Source organism: Lagopus leucura, unplaced genomic scaffold (genome assembly GCF_019238085.1).
Source record: "Lagopus leucura isolate 7727_CA_CO unplaced genomic scaffold, USGS_WTPT01 Super-Scaffold_73, whole genome shotgun sequence".
Lineage (NCBI taxonomy): Eukaryota > Metazoa > Chordata > Aves > Galliformes > Phasianidae > Lagopus > Lagopus leucura.
In genome coordinates this window covers 89,543,790-89,558,527 of record NW_024962252.1, presented here as the reverse complement: position 1 = coordinate 89,558,527, position 14,738 = coordinate 89,543,790, and the positions used below count along the sequence as shown (strand labels likewise).

The 14,738-nt window shown below is 35.2% G+C and overlaps 1 protein-coding gene across 5 annotated transcripts in view; it reads right to left on the bottom strand.

Moving 5' to 3' along the window:
- The window catches only part of PLCB4 (phospholipase C beta 4), a 175,806-nt gene that overhangs the window by 41,591 nt on the left and 119,477 nt on the right, over window positions 1-14,738 (bottom strand). For 3 of the 5 annotated variants that reach the window (XR_006181118.1, XM_042882936.1, XM_042882948.1), the window contains exons 18-27: window positions 14,521-14,616; window positions 12,962-13,062; window positions 12,106-12,117; window positions 11,268-11,303; window positions 8,538-8,679; window positions 7,850-7,934; window positions 7,510-7,634; window positions 5,191-5,242; window positions 2,761-2,863; window positions 422-586 (exon numbers count right to left, since the gene is read on the bottom strand). Coding sequence is in view for 4 of the 5 variants with exons in the window: in XM_042882936.1 (XP_042738870.1) it covers window positions 422-586; window positions 2,761-2,863; window positions 5,191-5,242; window positions 7,510-7,634; window positions 7,850-7,934; window positions 8,538-8,679; window positions 11,268-11,303; window positions 12,106-12,117; window positions 12,962-13,062; window positions 14,521-14,616 (917 nt within the window). In the remaining variant the exon portion in view is untranslated. The remainder of the gene's footprint in view (window positions 1-421; window positions 587-2,760; window positions 2,864-5,190; window positions 5,243-7,509; window positions 7,635-7,849; window positions 7,935-8,537; window positions 8,680-11,267; window positions 11,304-12,105; window positions 12,118-12,961; window positions 13,063-14,520; window positions 14,617-14,738) is intronic. The other 2 variants (XM_042882954.1, XM_042882963.1) reach the window with 2 other exon arrangements.

Below are 14,738 nucleotides of genomic sequence, written 5' to 3'. Positions count from 1 at the left end.
AAGAAGAAATCTCCAAGGAATGATGGTGTCCACCAGCGGGGGCTCATTCTGAGCAGACTGCATACCTTGAACACAGGCATGGCCATGGATGAGGTTGTTACCTCCGAGTGGGAGGAGGAAGCAAAGGGGAGGGAAGAGCCAAACAGAAACAAAAAATCATGTGACAGCTACAGAGGTTATCCATTAGAAAAACAAAACAATGCAAAATTAAAAAAAAAATAAAATAAAAATCTCTTGAAAGCTTATTTCAGCTTTAAATTGTTTACAGTAGTAAACAGGAACCCTACAAACCCTTTTTTATGGGAGCAGTACTTATTCATGTCAGCAGTCAGACTGAAGCAGGAGGGGCAGATCAAGTGAGCAAGGATGCTTATATGCAAAAGAGCTGCCAATCACAAACAGTGCTTTCCAAATATCCTACCTTTCGAAATACAAATGATTCTTCATTGTAAACAGGGTTCAGACCGTTGTTCATCACCATGCGCGTTCTAAATTCTTTACGTATTGTGTCCGTGGGTAAGCCATACATATCCACTTCTACATACGTACCAATCTTTTTATCTGATAAAAACTGACCAGATATTACCTGCAACGTAATAACAGAAGGGTAAGGAAAAGCACTGCAGAGAATATCAACCAAGCAATGTACTCAGCACATTGTAAATACTGGAAATACTGATCATTTTTCATCTACTGAAGGCAAATGCTGAAAAATGCTTAGTATAGAACAGATACATTTATTTAATCATATGAAAATGGTATAATTACTGATAAAATTGCATTTACTTGGAAAGTCATTGTGTTAAGATCTTAAAATATATCCTGAGCTTTCATTTTAGTTGTACTAAACAAACTTAGAATAAACTGTAAATGTGACAAACAGAAATGACTGTGCTCACTGTTAAAAGTTGTAAGTCAGTAAGCTCAACTGGGTCCTGTTTCACACATGTGTTCACCGTATTTGTAAAATACGCTGAATGAAACAACCAGGTTGGCACTACTGTTCTGCAACTGCTCTCAAAATATGGTTTAAATTTTTCCATTTGGAATCCATTTTATGTCTTGACAACAGAGAAGTGAAAGGATGTTTATGCTCTGCTTTCACGTTGGTGTATGTTTTAAACCAATCACATTTAAAAGAAAACAAACAAACAGTGCAGATGACTCTCTGAATTGCTATGTACATGAAGATTTGCTGTGATTTCATTTCAAGTCAAGATTAATCAAGCTACAGGAGGTGATTACTCCAGGGCACATTTTTATTCCATCAAGATAATCCATTACTTAAAAATACAGCTGATGTTTTTATTACTAAGCTCAAGGAAAGAAAAACACAATTTCACAGGTCTAAGTTCATTTGAGACATTCTTTTCTTTTCATAATCTAATATTCGAGGGAACAACTCTGGAAAGAACAGAACAAATGGGAACAAATCTGAAAAGTTTTGTGGCCGAGGGACACCATCACTGGCTTTCCTTTTTTTTTTTAATAACAGCATGCACCTTCAAGAGAAGTCCTGCTCTTTGTCAGGGATTCAAACTATTACTGTAGTACTAATAAAATTCAGAATCAAGACTGTGCAGTTGAAGACATATTCCTCTCACAAACCTGATCTATCAGTCTATCTGTCCCTCTCTCTTTCAGCGTGGTTAACTCCATAAGTCCACAATATCTATTTACTTCTACTATCTTACTCCATGAACTCTGTATTTTCTCTGCAATAAGATTGTACATCCTCCACTGTAAGGACCATATCCTCTTGTATGCCAAATGTGCATAGCACTCTCCAGTAAAAAGTGACTCAGAGTAAGTACAAAGCAGTAATCATTGTGAACAAAACTGTTTCTATTTTTTAGTTGGCAATTCTTGAATGAATTGTTGATATTATTATATAATTCTTAAAGGTTAAGGGAATAAGCACAGCATTTTATACTAGATGTAGTCATCCAAGAAGAGCAAGTAGCAAGACAAGTTATCTAAGTATTGTGGTGATTCCTAGCACTATTTTCTCACCTCCAGATCCCACTTCCTCCTTGGGGAGATTCTACTGCCCACAATACTTTTTTTTTTCTATTTTTTTTCCTGTTTTTATTCTTCTGGAGGTACAAATGAACTTAATTATCTAAAGTGCAAAGTGAACCCTTGCTCCAAGAGACTTTCAGATCTCCACGTTATACGCAGAAAGAGACAAGGGAAAGCCAAACTTTTGTTAAGCTGCACATAGTGTATGTGAATAAAGAGCGCCAAGTGCCAAGTCACAAAACAGGAATTAACAAAACATAATACCTAACCATATTTTAAAACTACAACAGAAGTTTCATGGATGTTGCTACTCATAGACGATTCTAAAGTATGACCTCCATTACATGAACCATTTTTGTTTCCTTATTTTGAAAATATCCGTTCATAGATGCCCATAGTTCTTGCTCTGTGGTGACAGTGAAGTCCATACAGTTTCACAGTATCCACAAAAATGAACTCCACTCACTTATTCATTTGTGAGGGCTGATGTAAATCAAAAACAGCGTAAGGGGGGGGGTTAACATTTGGTGATAATGTGTAATAACAAATAAATTATATCATGTTCAAATCAGACCAAGTAAACACAGAAACAAAGAAAAAAATCTGAAAAAATTCAAACATTTCTGCACCTATCTTATTTCTATTCACATTTAAGTGTGATTTGAGTGTGATACGATGAAAGAAGGTTGTTGTTGTTGGTTGGTTTTTTGTTTTTTGTTTTTTTTGCAGCTGTTTTACCTGTACAGAACATGTTGCAGCAATTACACCATCTACAGGAGTTTCAGAGAAAGGGTCAAATGTTCTATCCGGTCGCCGCATGAAATCTGGTTTAAGCAGATAGCTTATTTCATGAAAAACAAGAAAATTATTCTTTTGTGGAAACTGAACTTGAATTAACTACAGATAAAATGGATGTTCTAACTTTAAACAATGAACTCTCCTACAGCATTGTAAAATACAGATTGCCATTCTATCTGCAAGTGTGAGGGAGTAAAAGTGGAAATATTATGGCTATCTAGTACACATATAAATGTTAATCTTAATTTTGAATCAAGAGATTACATCAACTGGATTTCACAAGCAAAATAAATGTAATACAATAAAAGACATTTCAAAATAATTTAGTAATGTTTTAAAAATACAGTGAGTTATACAACAAAAAATAGATACTCTCATTTACTTTAATTCTTTAACACTTTCAAAAAATACAGACAGCTTATTCAATTTTATTTTTAAACGATAAACATTTACAAAGAGTCAAGACTCATACAATAAATTTCAGCTTGAAACTAATTTTTTCATCTAAGTTATAAAACCTCAGGGAAAACAGCTGATGTTAGTACTGACAGATTGCTAATTACAGTAGCATGAAAGGTACTACCATAATAACATTTACAATCCATCCCTGAGGACTATATACTGGATCAACACATCAATGAAGCTGATATGTCCACTGGTGAATCAAAATGCAAGGATTCAGCCATCAGAATAAAACAGCAGCTGATCCACAGAATTGCTGTGCTACATGTAACAGGGATTTTCTTCCACTGGTGGAAGAAAAACGTGTAGCTGGAGTCAATCCTGCTAATTCTGCAGCCCTGAGAGGGAGCAGATCATTTTTTAATCCGCACTCCAGTATCTCTAGGGAATTATCTGTATGTAACATATAAAGGCCTACCTACAAAAAATTCAGGAATAATTTAAATACGCTGTGAAAACTCAAAAAAAAAAAAAAAAGACTCTAAATGAATTTTCTCCCATTTTTTCATTACTTGGTTTATAATTACAAAAGCAATATTCCTCACTAATCTCACATTAAAAATATGTTAGATTTCATAATATTTTACTAAGTTCAAGTAGACTGTGGGCAGAAGAAAAGTATCAGAGACATTCTGAGCCTCAGCTCCAGGCCAGCTGAAATGAAAAATGTTCATGCTAGAGGAACTTTTTCATTTACTAGTATGAAAACTGTAAATCAGAGAAAAAAAAGGAGTATTGTTTGAAAGAAATGTCATTTTTTTAATTTTCAATGCCCTGAGCATTTTCTCTGTAATGAAATAGCACCAAATTTACAATGCATATTAAATTACTACCTCTCTATTACTATCACCACTATATTACTGTAGTACCAGACAACTGACATAAGAAACAAGAAATTTAGTTCATAATGATGCCTGCCAGAGAAACTGCCAGAAGTATGCATCACTCTACCAGGCTTATGCATCAAATAAGAAAGGAATCATACTTTTACACAAAAAAAGCTTTTCCTTTCTTCTGTTTTTCTGACTGAAATGACCAGAGATTGCACCTCTGTCAAATCCGACAGTCTCTATCAGAAGAGTTTACAGAAGAGAAAAGGGCACAGATAACCAAAGTACTATATCATCCATTCTGTAGTAGAGGAATTTTGCCACTTTCCATCTATCCAGATTTTCCTTCTGAATAAAACTTCCATGAACAAAAGAGTTCATTCTTCTACAGCATGAGTTTGCAGACTTCAGTCTGTTTCTAGACCGCATCTTCCTATAATTCCTCAAACCTCCTCCCTCCTCTTGCTATCAATGATAAGCCTATCCTATCAAGGAATAATCTCAACATCTGAGAAAAATCTATCAACACTGAAAAACATTTAAAAACAATATTTCACACAAAAATAATGAGCAAGAACTGAAGAGATGAAACACTTCACTATTTTCTGTGAAATCTGCTTTCTACATAAAGTACATAGACTAAAAAAAAAAATAGCACACAGAAAAAACACCTTCCCTATGTATTAAAATTACCTGCCCAAGTAAATTTGGCTATTTTGTGAACTGTGCAATGTGAATCTCCATTCTGAGTTGAATATTCAAAAAAAAAAAAAAAAAAAAAAAAAGAGATTGAGATCAGAAGCTGAAGATTGACTCAAGTAACTCTGAATGGTATTAATGATCATCTTCAAAACTGACACACAAAGCTTCTTATATCTCGTCTTTAAAAGCTGGGCATAATTAAAAAGCATATTTATTACAACGCCTCCTTGCAGGGGATCATTTTTCCTGCATTCTGTTAATTTCTACTCTTCACTTAGCATTCCTTTTTCTTTTGTAACACATAATTAAGAATGACAAAATTATATTAAAGCCACAGTAAAGCATTCTGATGCACAGTTTAAATCACATCACTCACCCACATGATCCATTATATTCAAATTTTCCTTGATTCAATTGCATTGCTAAATCTGTCAAGAGAGAAAAAAAGTTACTCTTTCCTCCCAAATAACACAGGTCAAGAACAATCCTTTTTACAGAAGAAAATAAGACTGTTTGTCCAGAATAATAAATTTAAATGAAAGTTAAACTGAATGTATGTATAATACACACAGATCTAAAAAAATAAAGAAGCAATATAAAAATTTTAGATTTCTTCACAGTAGTAACAGTTTTATCAACAAAACTGAAAACTAAGCTGTCCTTAGAAAACAGCCTCTCCTGAATTCAGTTGACAGCAAAGCTTAAGTCTGGGATTAAGATCCTGGGATGGAATTTCAGTCATCTAACTTCTAATATTTACAGAACAAACTTCTCCAGTTTTGCTAGTGGAATCACTTTAAATAACAGAGTGATAAAAGCACTTTTAACAGCAGAATTAATTCTAAGGCAGACATCCAAAAAAAAAAACCCCAAACCATCCTGGAATTGGGTACTCTGTAGCAACCACAGACAGCTACCTCAAATGAAGATGTCTGTATCTTGAAGTCTTAAAAAAGGTGAAATGAATACTGGTTTCCTAAGGATTTAATTAAATAAAATATCACCAAAAGAAACCACAGAGATCACAGCACAGCAGAGATCATTGCTTAGCTTCAACTTTTAAAGTGTCTGAATTTTATTCAATGCTTTTTTACAGCACTTGTCTAAAAAGACAGTAGAGTAAACACAAAAAAACCTCTTCCATCCATCCCTCTCCTAAACACTATTAAAAATATATTCTTTTCTTACAGGTTTCAAATTACACTGGAATATACTATCCTCGTTTATGGATAACATAGTTCTTCACTTTCTCACAAATGCTAACTTTGAAAGGGAACAGAATTTCTCCTACATATCTCTTCTGTTGCGTAAAATACGAAATTCTCATATGCTCATGTTAGACATTATTTGCTTTATTGTGCAGCCTTAGTTTCTAATTCTTCAACTGTTCTTCAGCCAGCACAGTTGTATCACATAAGATTAACAGAGGAAAGTTGTTTGTTTCCAACTAGACATTTAACACTCTTATTTTTGCAATATGAAGGGGCTGAGAACAACGTGCTATGGGCAGAGGCATACTGGGGGAAGAGTGAAGCTTGTATATCTGCTCCAGCCTCCAAATCATGTCCAGAGGAGTGGTTTACAGTGTTTTCCAGTAGAGCTTTCTCTTGTTCTCAGCTATAAATCATTCATGGCAGGCATGCAGAGTTTTGCAGGACAGAGCTTGGGATCATTAGGAATGCCTGTACTACCAAAGTAACAATTCAGGGGAAAGAAATGTAAAAAATACAAAACAATAGTACTAATTGCAACTAGAGCAGAAAATGGCGAAACTGCTCTGTTCCATATATATCTGAAGACATTCCTAGATTATTTAAAAAAGAAAACCCAGCAAATAAAACAAAGTTATTCTCACACCTTCACTAAAGAGAAACAACAGATACCCTATTCATGCTGTGGAGAAGTCTTTACTTTCCTTGGCATGTTCTCCAAGATGGATCTCAGATCCCATTCTCTGACACTACATGGTCTAGAAATCCATTTGGCACACTGTATGGGAACTGCTGAGTCACGGCCTGAACCTCTAATTGACCACCTGAGGCGAGCCATGAGTCAGCCACAGGAGCATAGGTGAAGGCAATTCACCTGTGCTGTCAGAAGGGGTGGAGCCTGGCTGCACCTCTCCTAGACCCGTCTAAGTGCTGACAGCCACTGAGGAAGGATCTCTTCTGGAGATCACTCCCTGTGGAGAATATTGCAAGCCTAAAACATTGGTAAGCATTTTCCATTTATTATCTTCCTGTTGCAATAGTCTTACTTAGCCTAACTTTCCTGGATACTTCTTAATTATAACATCTGTATATTCATTTATTATACACACACAGTCACTGCTCTTTAATGTCTTAATTTTTACACTCCTTCATCATTATTTTGGAGACATTTATCAAACAGTGCAAAAACCAGCATCTTGTGAAAACATCAATTCCCCTGCAATTAATACTTTTTATTTAAAAAAATAAAATAATTTGAAAAGTTACAGTACTGTATTATTTTTCCATGAAAGATGGTTTTAATTTTCCTTCAATGCATGGCTTTTTGTTACTTATCTTACGCTTCCATAATTTCTCTCCACCACGTCATTTAGCCATATGTCTATTTCCTCAAAAAATGCCAGAAGCAAATCCACAGCATCTGTTTGAGAGTTACTGCTCAAGCCATTCTTTAGAATTGAGGTTCACTGGTCATCGCTGCCTACCTGGGGTCTGATAGTTCAGTGAGACCATCTGGCAGCCAGCGTTCCAGAAAATTTGAGGCATGTAATTACTGGAATCCACTCGGCCTCCCTTTGGGTATATCCGACTCATCTGTCGTTTATTATAACTGTAACACTTATCAAGGAAAATGAAATAACAACATAGAAATGCATGCCCACATCCTACTGTCCTCAGTATTTCTTACATCATTTGACTGTTCCTCATCCTGTGAGCTAATTTCTTGTTCCACTGTGAACATGGAATACTGTCAATCTAGGAAAACTCATTTGTTGCTTATTTGTAGCATTAGTAGAGAAATAGTGGGAAAGGCTGAAAGGATACTTCACAAACTCAATGGCATGAGTCTTCAAATACCCTAGTCCAACTGATTCATTGAAAGACGACATGTTATGATGAATATTACGTTCTAGAAAGAAAAGAAATTTTAAAACACTTTAGTAATAATGCATCAACATTCATAACCATGCACTATACCTAAATAGTGTGATGTAGGCAGTTCTGCTCCATTTCCTCATTATTTGTCAGTCATAGAATCAAATTACACCAAAGAGAAATTAAGTAATAGTTTTGATTTGTCATTTTCTTTCAGTTTCTAGGAAATCAAGAAAACTTTAATGTTTTGTTTAGGAGAAAGTTGTTATTCAGAACCTGTGTGATATTAGATAAAACACAATAACATGCTAAATGGTCTACTGTGCAACATGAAAGTATCCTCTAATTACTGACCACTGTGATAATTATGCTCACCCTACTTTACAGAAAGATGAACTAAAAAAAAAACAGCTTAGTTGGAGGAGCCTCTAAAATACAATCAACCTCAACAGCTTCGTATTCTCCCAGTAAGTTAGTGACTCCAAGTGGATGACCAATGGAATAGCATGTTAACTTCATATTCAGAGAACAAAATGAAAAACACATAGATGACAAAGTATAAAAACCTTATACCACTTCTAAATTCAGGAACTGTAGATACCCAAATACTTTTATTTCAATCAAATTTTCATGTTACCTTCTGCTACGTCGAAACCTTGAAATTTTACAGGCTGGGCATAGTTGACCATTGTTGATAAATACGGATGTATATTGGTTGTGGCACCTACATATTTATAAGATGCCATCCATGCTTGTTCATCTTCAACAGTTACTAAACCCTGGAAACATATTAATAACAATCACTATTTCATGCAAATTCTGTTTTGATTTTCAAGTGTGATACAAAATTATACATAATCTGCAGAAAGTTTTTTTTTTGAAATGCACATTTAAATAGTAAAAAAGTAAATTTCATGACAGAAGTAAAGAATTATTTGCACCAATCACTCTCATTGTTATAGGACTAATGATAGAAAGATCCTAAGAGGAGTAAATACTACATGATGTTAGTAGGATAATTTTGAGGATATTACAATGGACTGAAAAATGCTGGGCGAAAATGATCTTTGTAAAATAAATCCCTGAGAATCACAATTTCAAGTACATTTTCTGATAGCTGCTATGGTTGTGGTGTACACTCTATGCTGAGTAGAACCTTCTAACCATCAAAACACAAATTGATTAAATTGGTTATCTTTATTAATAAAAGCAGATTAGAATATAGGTATTACAGCCTTCATGGGACAAATGCTATGAGACCAACAAGGGACAGTATCAAGCTTGTACCACTGTCCACTTATAATGATAAATATGAAAACCCACCACATAAAGACACTCCACATTTTAATTGAACTACAAAAGTTTTCTACAACTATCTCATGTGATAGAAAACCACAAGGTGAAGCACTTCTCATGTGGATTTACCTATCAACTTCTGCACATCAATCTGTCTACCTGTTGATCCACATTCAACCTTTTCCTTTCCCTAAATCAGTTTGAAATCTTCTTTTCACTGAGAAGAAGGAAAAAAAACCCACAAATCTCTGTCAATCTAAGCAACTTATGAAAGGCTTACATTCACAGCATTTTTCCCAAAAACTTATTTGCTTGCTCTCCTACCAGTGAATCAATTACCAAGAAATGTAGCATTTTGCAGGCTGAACTTAAATAAGAAAGTAATAAGTATTTTATCTTCAGAATCTGTGCAATCTGTGTTTGCCAGGAAATCCTCCTTCATTATTGTATCATCAAATGGTGACTAACAGGAAGCAATAGAAAGTACTTTCTTGAGACAGTAAGTATATGCAACAGTATTAAAGTGTGAACAAAGAGACAGTTCCTAGTGCCTACATTACTGCAACTCATGTAGCCAGGAAATAGGTGACTAGAAGAAAAGTGAATCCACTTCCCAGTGTTACGGACACGTAGCTGAACCTTTTAGATAGCACTGACTTGTTACGATTGCATGGTATAGCCAGACTACAAGAATGAGTACAGATGCATGTGGTTTTAGTCACATTGTAGACTGAATTAACTGAATAAAACTTACAATGGCCCATGAAATCAAAATGATACCGTATCTCAAAGCTACTCACAAGGACTCAATTCAATTGCATTACAGGAATCCAAAAGCCAAGGATTCACAGGCATCTTCCCTAAATATACCTAATTATACAAGTCTTCATTAGTAGAATACAGACTTTTTGTTACGGGGTCAACACTTGGTAATAAAGTTTAGATCAAACTAAGGCCAAATTTCTTCAAAGGAACTAATTGTTTTCAGTGTTGTCATTTTTGGAATGCCAATATTTAGAAAGAACTGACCACCCACCTTGTAATAAAACAGACTCCTTCCATTTGCTCCTGCTAATTATTGCTAACCATATTTTACTATCTTGATCCAAAAAAATCTAAGTAGTGAATGTCAGTTGCAAAGAAGTCAAAGGAGATTATGTAAGCCTTATTGTCAGACGACAGTATCCTATAGTCTACAGTTGTATGATTAAATTAACGGCACACTAGCTGCATGACAATGTTCTAAGACTAGTCATTACTACTAGTCATTAATTGTATCTTAGTATGTATAGACTCATAATTTTTTAGAGTAAATGAACTACGCTCTTTTTTTCTTTTTTTTTCCCTCGTTGAAGATTCTGAACTTAAAAACTATGAATTAGGGAGGGGTAGAGTGGGATCTTTCTTAAAGCCTGCAGAGACAAAAGAAAGCATACAATCTTTTTAGGGAATTAAGAAAAAAAAAAAAAAAAAAAGGGAAGAATCGATCTCTCTGGGTTAGTTTTACCTCCCCATCCATCAAGAAAAGAATCAGAAGCTACTTAGAAAATAAAACAGTGAAATAAAGTGTGGTTAGGAACAGGAGCAATGTTAGTGAGAGAAGAGGACAGAGAAGAGTGGAAGGAGGTGGGAGAGTCTTACAGAAGGGATTCTTGGGAGAAGATAAATGCAGAAGCCCCAAAGGAAAGCAAAGGGAGAAAAAGCAAGTGGAAAACAAAGTGTAGTCAAGGTAAGGAAAGAGGTTAAAAAATAAAGAAAGGAAAAAAAAGCGGGGATGATGAATCTCAACATCATTCAAAAAACTGCTGTTTCCCCGCGCGTGACATTTCACACCGAGATCGGACACTTCTAGGCAGGCACAAGTCACACACTGCTGTCTGTCCCCACCTTTTCTGATCGCCCTAATACAGCAAAAGAGGAGGAAAGGAAGCAGAGTCACTTTCAGAAATGTTCTGTAGAAGTAGTTAAACTGTGTATAAAATTGCTAAACCAGTAAGAATGCAAGGTAAGTAATAAGGTGTTTTTTATATGTTAAGAAATAAAAAAAACTACGTAACATCCTATGTGTCACCTTTTTATTGTTTTCTTGCTCAGAATCTTCAACAGCCTAAGGGGAAAAAAATATATATGCATTACCCAAAGAAAATGCAATAGGAAATACAATAAGGTTAAAAAAAAAAACAACTCCAAAAGTTAATTTGCTTAGCAAAAAGTAAACCCTGAGTCACACAGCAAAGTGGAAAATCTGTCCCATATACTTGCAAAAATTCAAAGTGTATTTCAAATCTGGGTAAACAATCCATACAATTCAGCAACTAGCTAGCAGTGGAAATAAAAGAGAGGATGCCATACAGTTAAGCCCAACTAGTCCTTATAATTAGATCTTGGGGCAGGAAGTTTCAAAGATGAAAAGAATGAGACACTCAGTGAACACAAACAAATCATTTGTATATGCAGGCTGGTCAGAGTCTGAAAACTTAAGACTGCCATAAACTGTGCTTTCAATGTCCACAGATGGAAAAGGCCTATCTCAAGATGTTATTTGCAATGGACAAGTGAGCCTCTCTGTTTGTCTGTCTTCAATCGTGAATTATCACTACTGAGAATCTTAGACAGACAAATGTAGACTTGGCACTGAGTGTACATTCCTATAGAGTAAGGAAAGCATTAAGCGAAGAAGAGAAGAAGTTACCAAAGGGTAAATACTAAGAATGAGTGAATAATTTGGAATTTAAAAAATTGCTCAGGTACTACAGCAAGTAAGTTAAAGCACTGTTCAGTGGGAGGAGCCATAAAAATCCTGAAGAAGCAAAGATGCACACTTGAAGAAAAATCCGGAAGGCAGATCTGATGTGCTGAAGAAGGATGCACTGCTAAGGGCAATCAGTACTATGAAAGATTTTCCATACCTCTACTTCTATCTGGAGTAAGATCCAAAGGTAAGACAGGCGGGCAAAAAAAAAAAAAAAAAAAAAAAAAGGCTTAAATACTTAAATACTTGTGTAGCAGAAGAATATGATCTAATAAGGTACATTAATATTTAATTTTGCTTTGTTTTTTTTTCCCTGTAATAAGAACCAATAACACCTTCAGTGCCAGCGCAGTTTTGAATTCCAATGTTCAGTATCTCATTACTGCCAAGTAAAATTCTGTTACTAAACACTAAACTGCACTAAACCAGGTATCATTAGAATAAAAATTACTTTTACCCTGTAAGCCATCTGGCTTGCTGTTATAGCCACATCACCATACCACCCCCTTGGACAGTAGCCTTCCTATTTTGCCTTTATTTCTGCAGATGGAAGGAGAAACTATCCTAAGAGTTAACAATGAAGAATAAGCCAGGGAATCCCTGAAAATGGAGAACAATTTGTAGTCTTGCAAGAATGTATTACCAAGTAAGGAAGCTGATATTCACTTCATAGTAGGTTTCTGACACCAAGATACAAAGTAAAATATCAGAAGCAGAAGGAAGAAACTGCTTGTTGCCCTCAATTAGTATTTTTGGTCAAATTCTTCACTTCTTGTACATAGTTCTCCTATATACTGATTCTTCAGTTTCCTTAATGAGTATTCTATCTAAACATGCAGTTTCGATTTTGATTTACAAAATTTTTTCTTCTCATGAACCTAAGCATTAGGAATCTCGTGCAGATCTTGTGTTGGACTTCTCTGACAATATGAACTGTGATGTTTCCACAAAACAGAATGTGTTTTACATCCATGGAAAGCTTCCGAAGAAATATAAGTAAGAAGCAATCCTACCTTTTTGACGCTGATGGCAACAGCTTCTTTTTGACTGTAATCATCTACAGTAAGGTCACTCCCAAATTTATATTCTGGATGAGCTTCTTCTTCCTGGTCAGCTGTACAAAAAAGAAAGAAGAATCAGTGCAAGAAACACAGCAAATGCTGCTTTTGTGTGAAACATGAAACAAACAACAGTTGAATATACAAGTTTGGTTATGGCAAATTTCCATACAAAAAATCCAAGGTATTTGATTTCTCAAAATGTAGTAGTAATAAATTACAGCTGACCTGAGATTCTTATGTCTTTGACACAATTAGTAAGGGAGATTTTATTTAGTGTATTTTTGAAGCACTCAATTGATCAAAAGATCAAAAAGTATTTAAAAAACAACAACAACAACAAAATGATCACCAACAATGTAGGGTTTGGGAAATAATAAGAAATGAAGGCAGGATTCTTGAGATAAGTATATAAAAGGTTATTTACATCCAGACTCCTCATGTACATAGACAGTCTCTCCTTATGTGCTCCCATTATTGGGGACCCTTCCCATTTGCTTTTAGGGTAATCTTCTGTAAGAATCTGGTGTTCTCAAAGCAGCTAAAAAGGTCTCTTAAAAACCCATAATCAGTAACCACACCATGTAGCTGGACTTAAATAATAATTCTATAAGTACTTATTCAAACACCTTGGTAGTCTAGAACACAATACTATTAGAAACAAGTATTTCAGTGGAAATCAGCCTGCCAAGCAACAAAATCTCTTCCATACTGCTACATCATCTGAAGACATTAAGAGACCTTTTAAAAAAAACCATCATACTTCAATCTTTTTAGAACTTCAGCAACAGATGCCATATTTGGATCACAAAGAATATCTACCACTGTGACCTCGACTGACAGCAACAGCAGTGGCTTTCTGATAGGAAAGTATGATGAGATAGGCTAAAGCTGGGACATTCAGTGTCTGATGGTCATAGGCCAGAACACTGGTACAGACACATACAGGCAGTGCCTGAGCTACCTCTTTTGAACATGGACATAGGTGAGGTGAGTCATATCCTAGAAATGTCTTTTTTTCTCTATTGACCATAAACATATTCCACATCATAGGCTCAAATCTTGATGCTAACACTCAAGGTATCTGAATTTTGGCAAGAAAAATACTATTCTTGATTTCATCCTTATCAGTTAAAATGCAATAATCTTAACACATTGACATAATCATTAAAATAGAGACAGCATCTGTTTTTAAAGCAAAGGCCGCAGATTCCCAACTCCCCTCCTAATCTCCAGCACATATATACACAGTGAAAACTGACTTGGTTGCTGCTACAGTATGACTTCTGAACAATAAGTGGAACTTAAAAATCATTATGAAGTACTAACTGAGGTCATGTTTCTACCACAACCTGCCACAGGTGTGGTACCTATCTGAGATGAGATGCTGAAGCCAGAAGTCTATATAAATCGCTATGCATTGAGCTCAGTTATTGCCACTGCCACAACCATGATTGTGTGGGTATGTTTTACAATAGGCAATGTCTGAGAGTCCTCTTCTAGGAAATCCTCACCACTTTCTATTTCTTCTTCATTATCATCCTCTAAGATATTCACAGGAGCAGCAGTTTCACCAGCCTCCATCATCTTTTTTAGAGCATCGAGCTGTTCTGTTCATAAGAAAATTTAAAAAAAAATTAGTCACGCTATCAACAGCTTGTAGCACAATGAAATACATCAGAACATTAATAAATGATTCTCTGATCCTAAGAGGTACCTTTATGTAATGAGA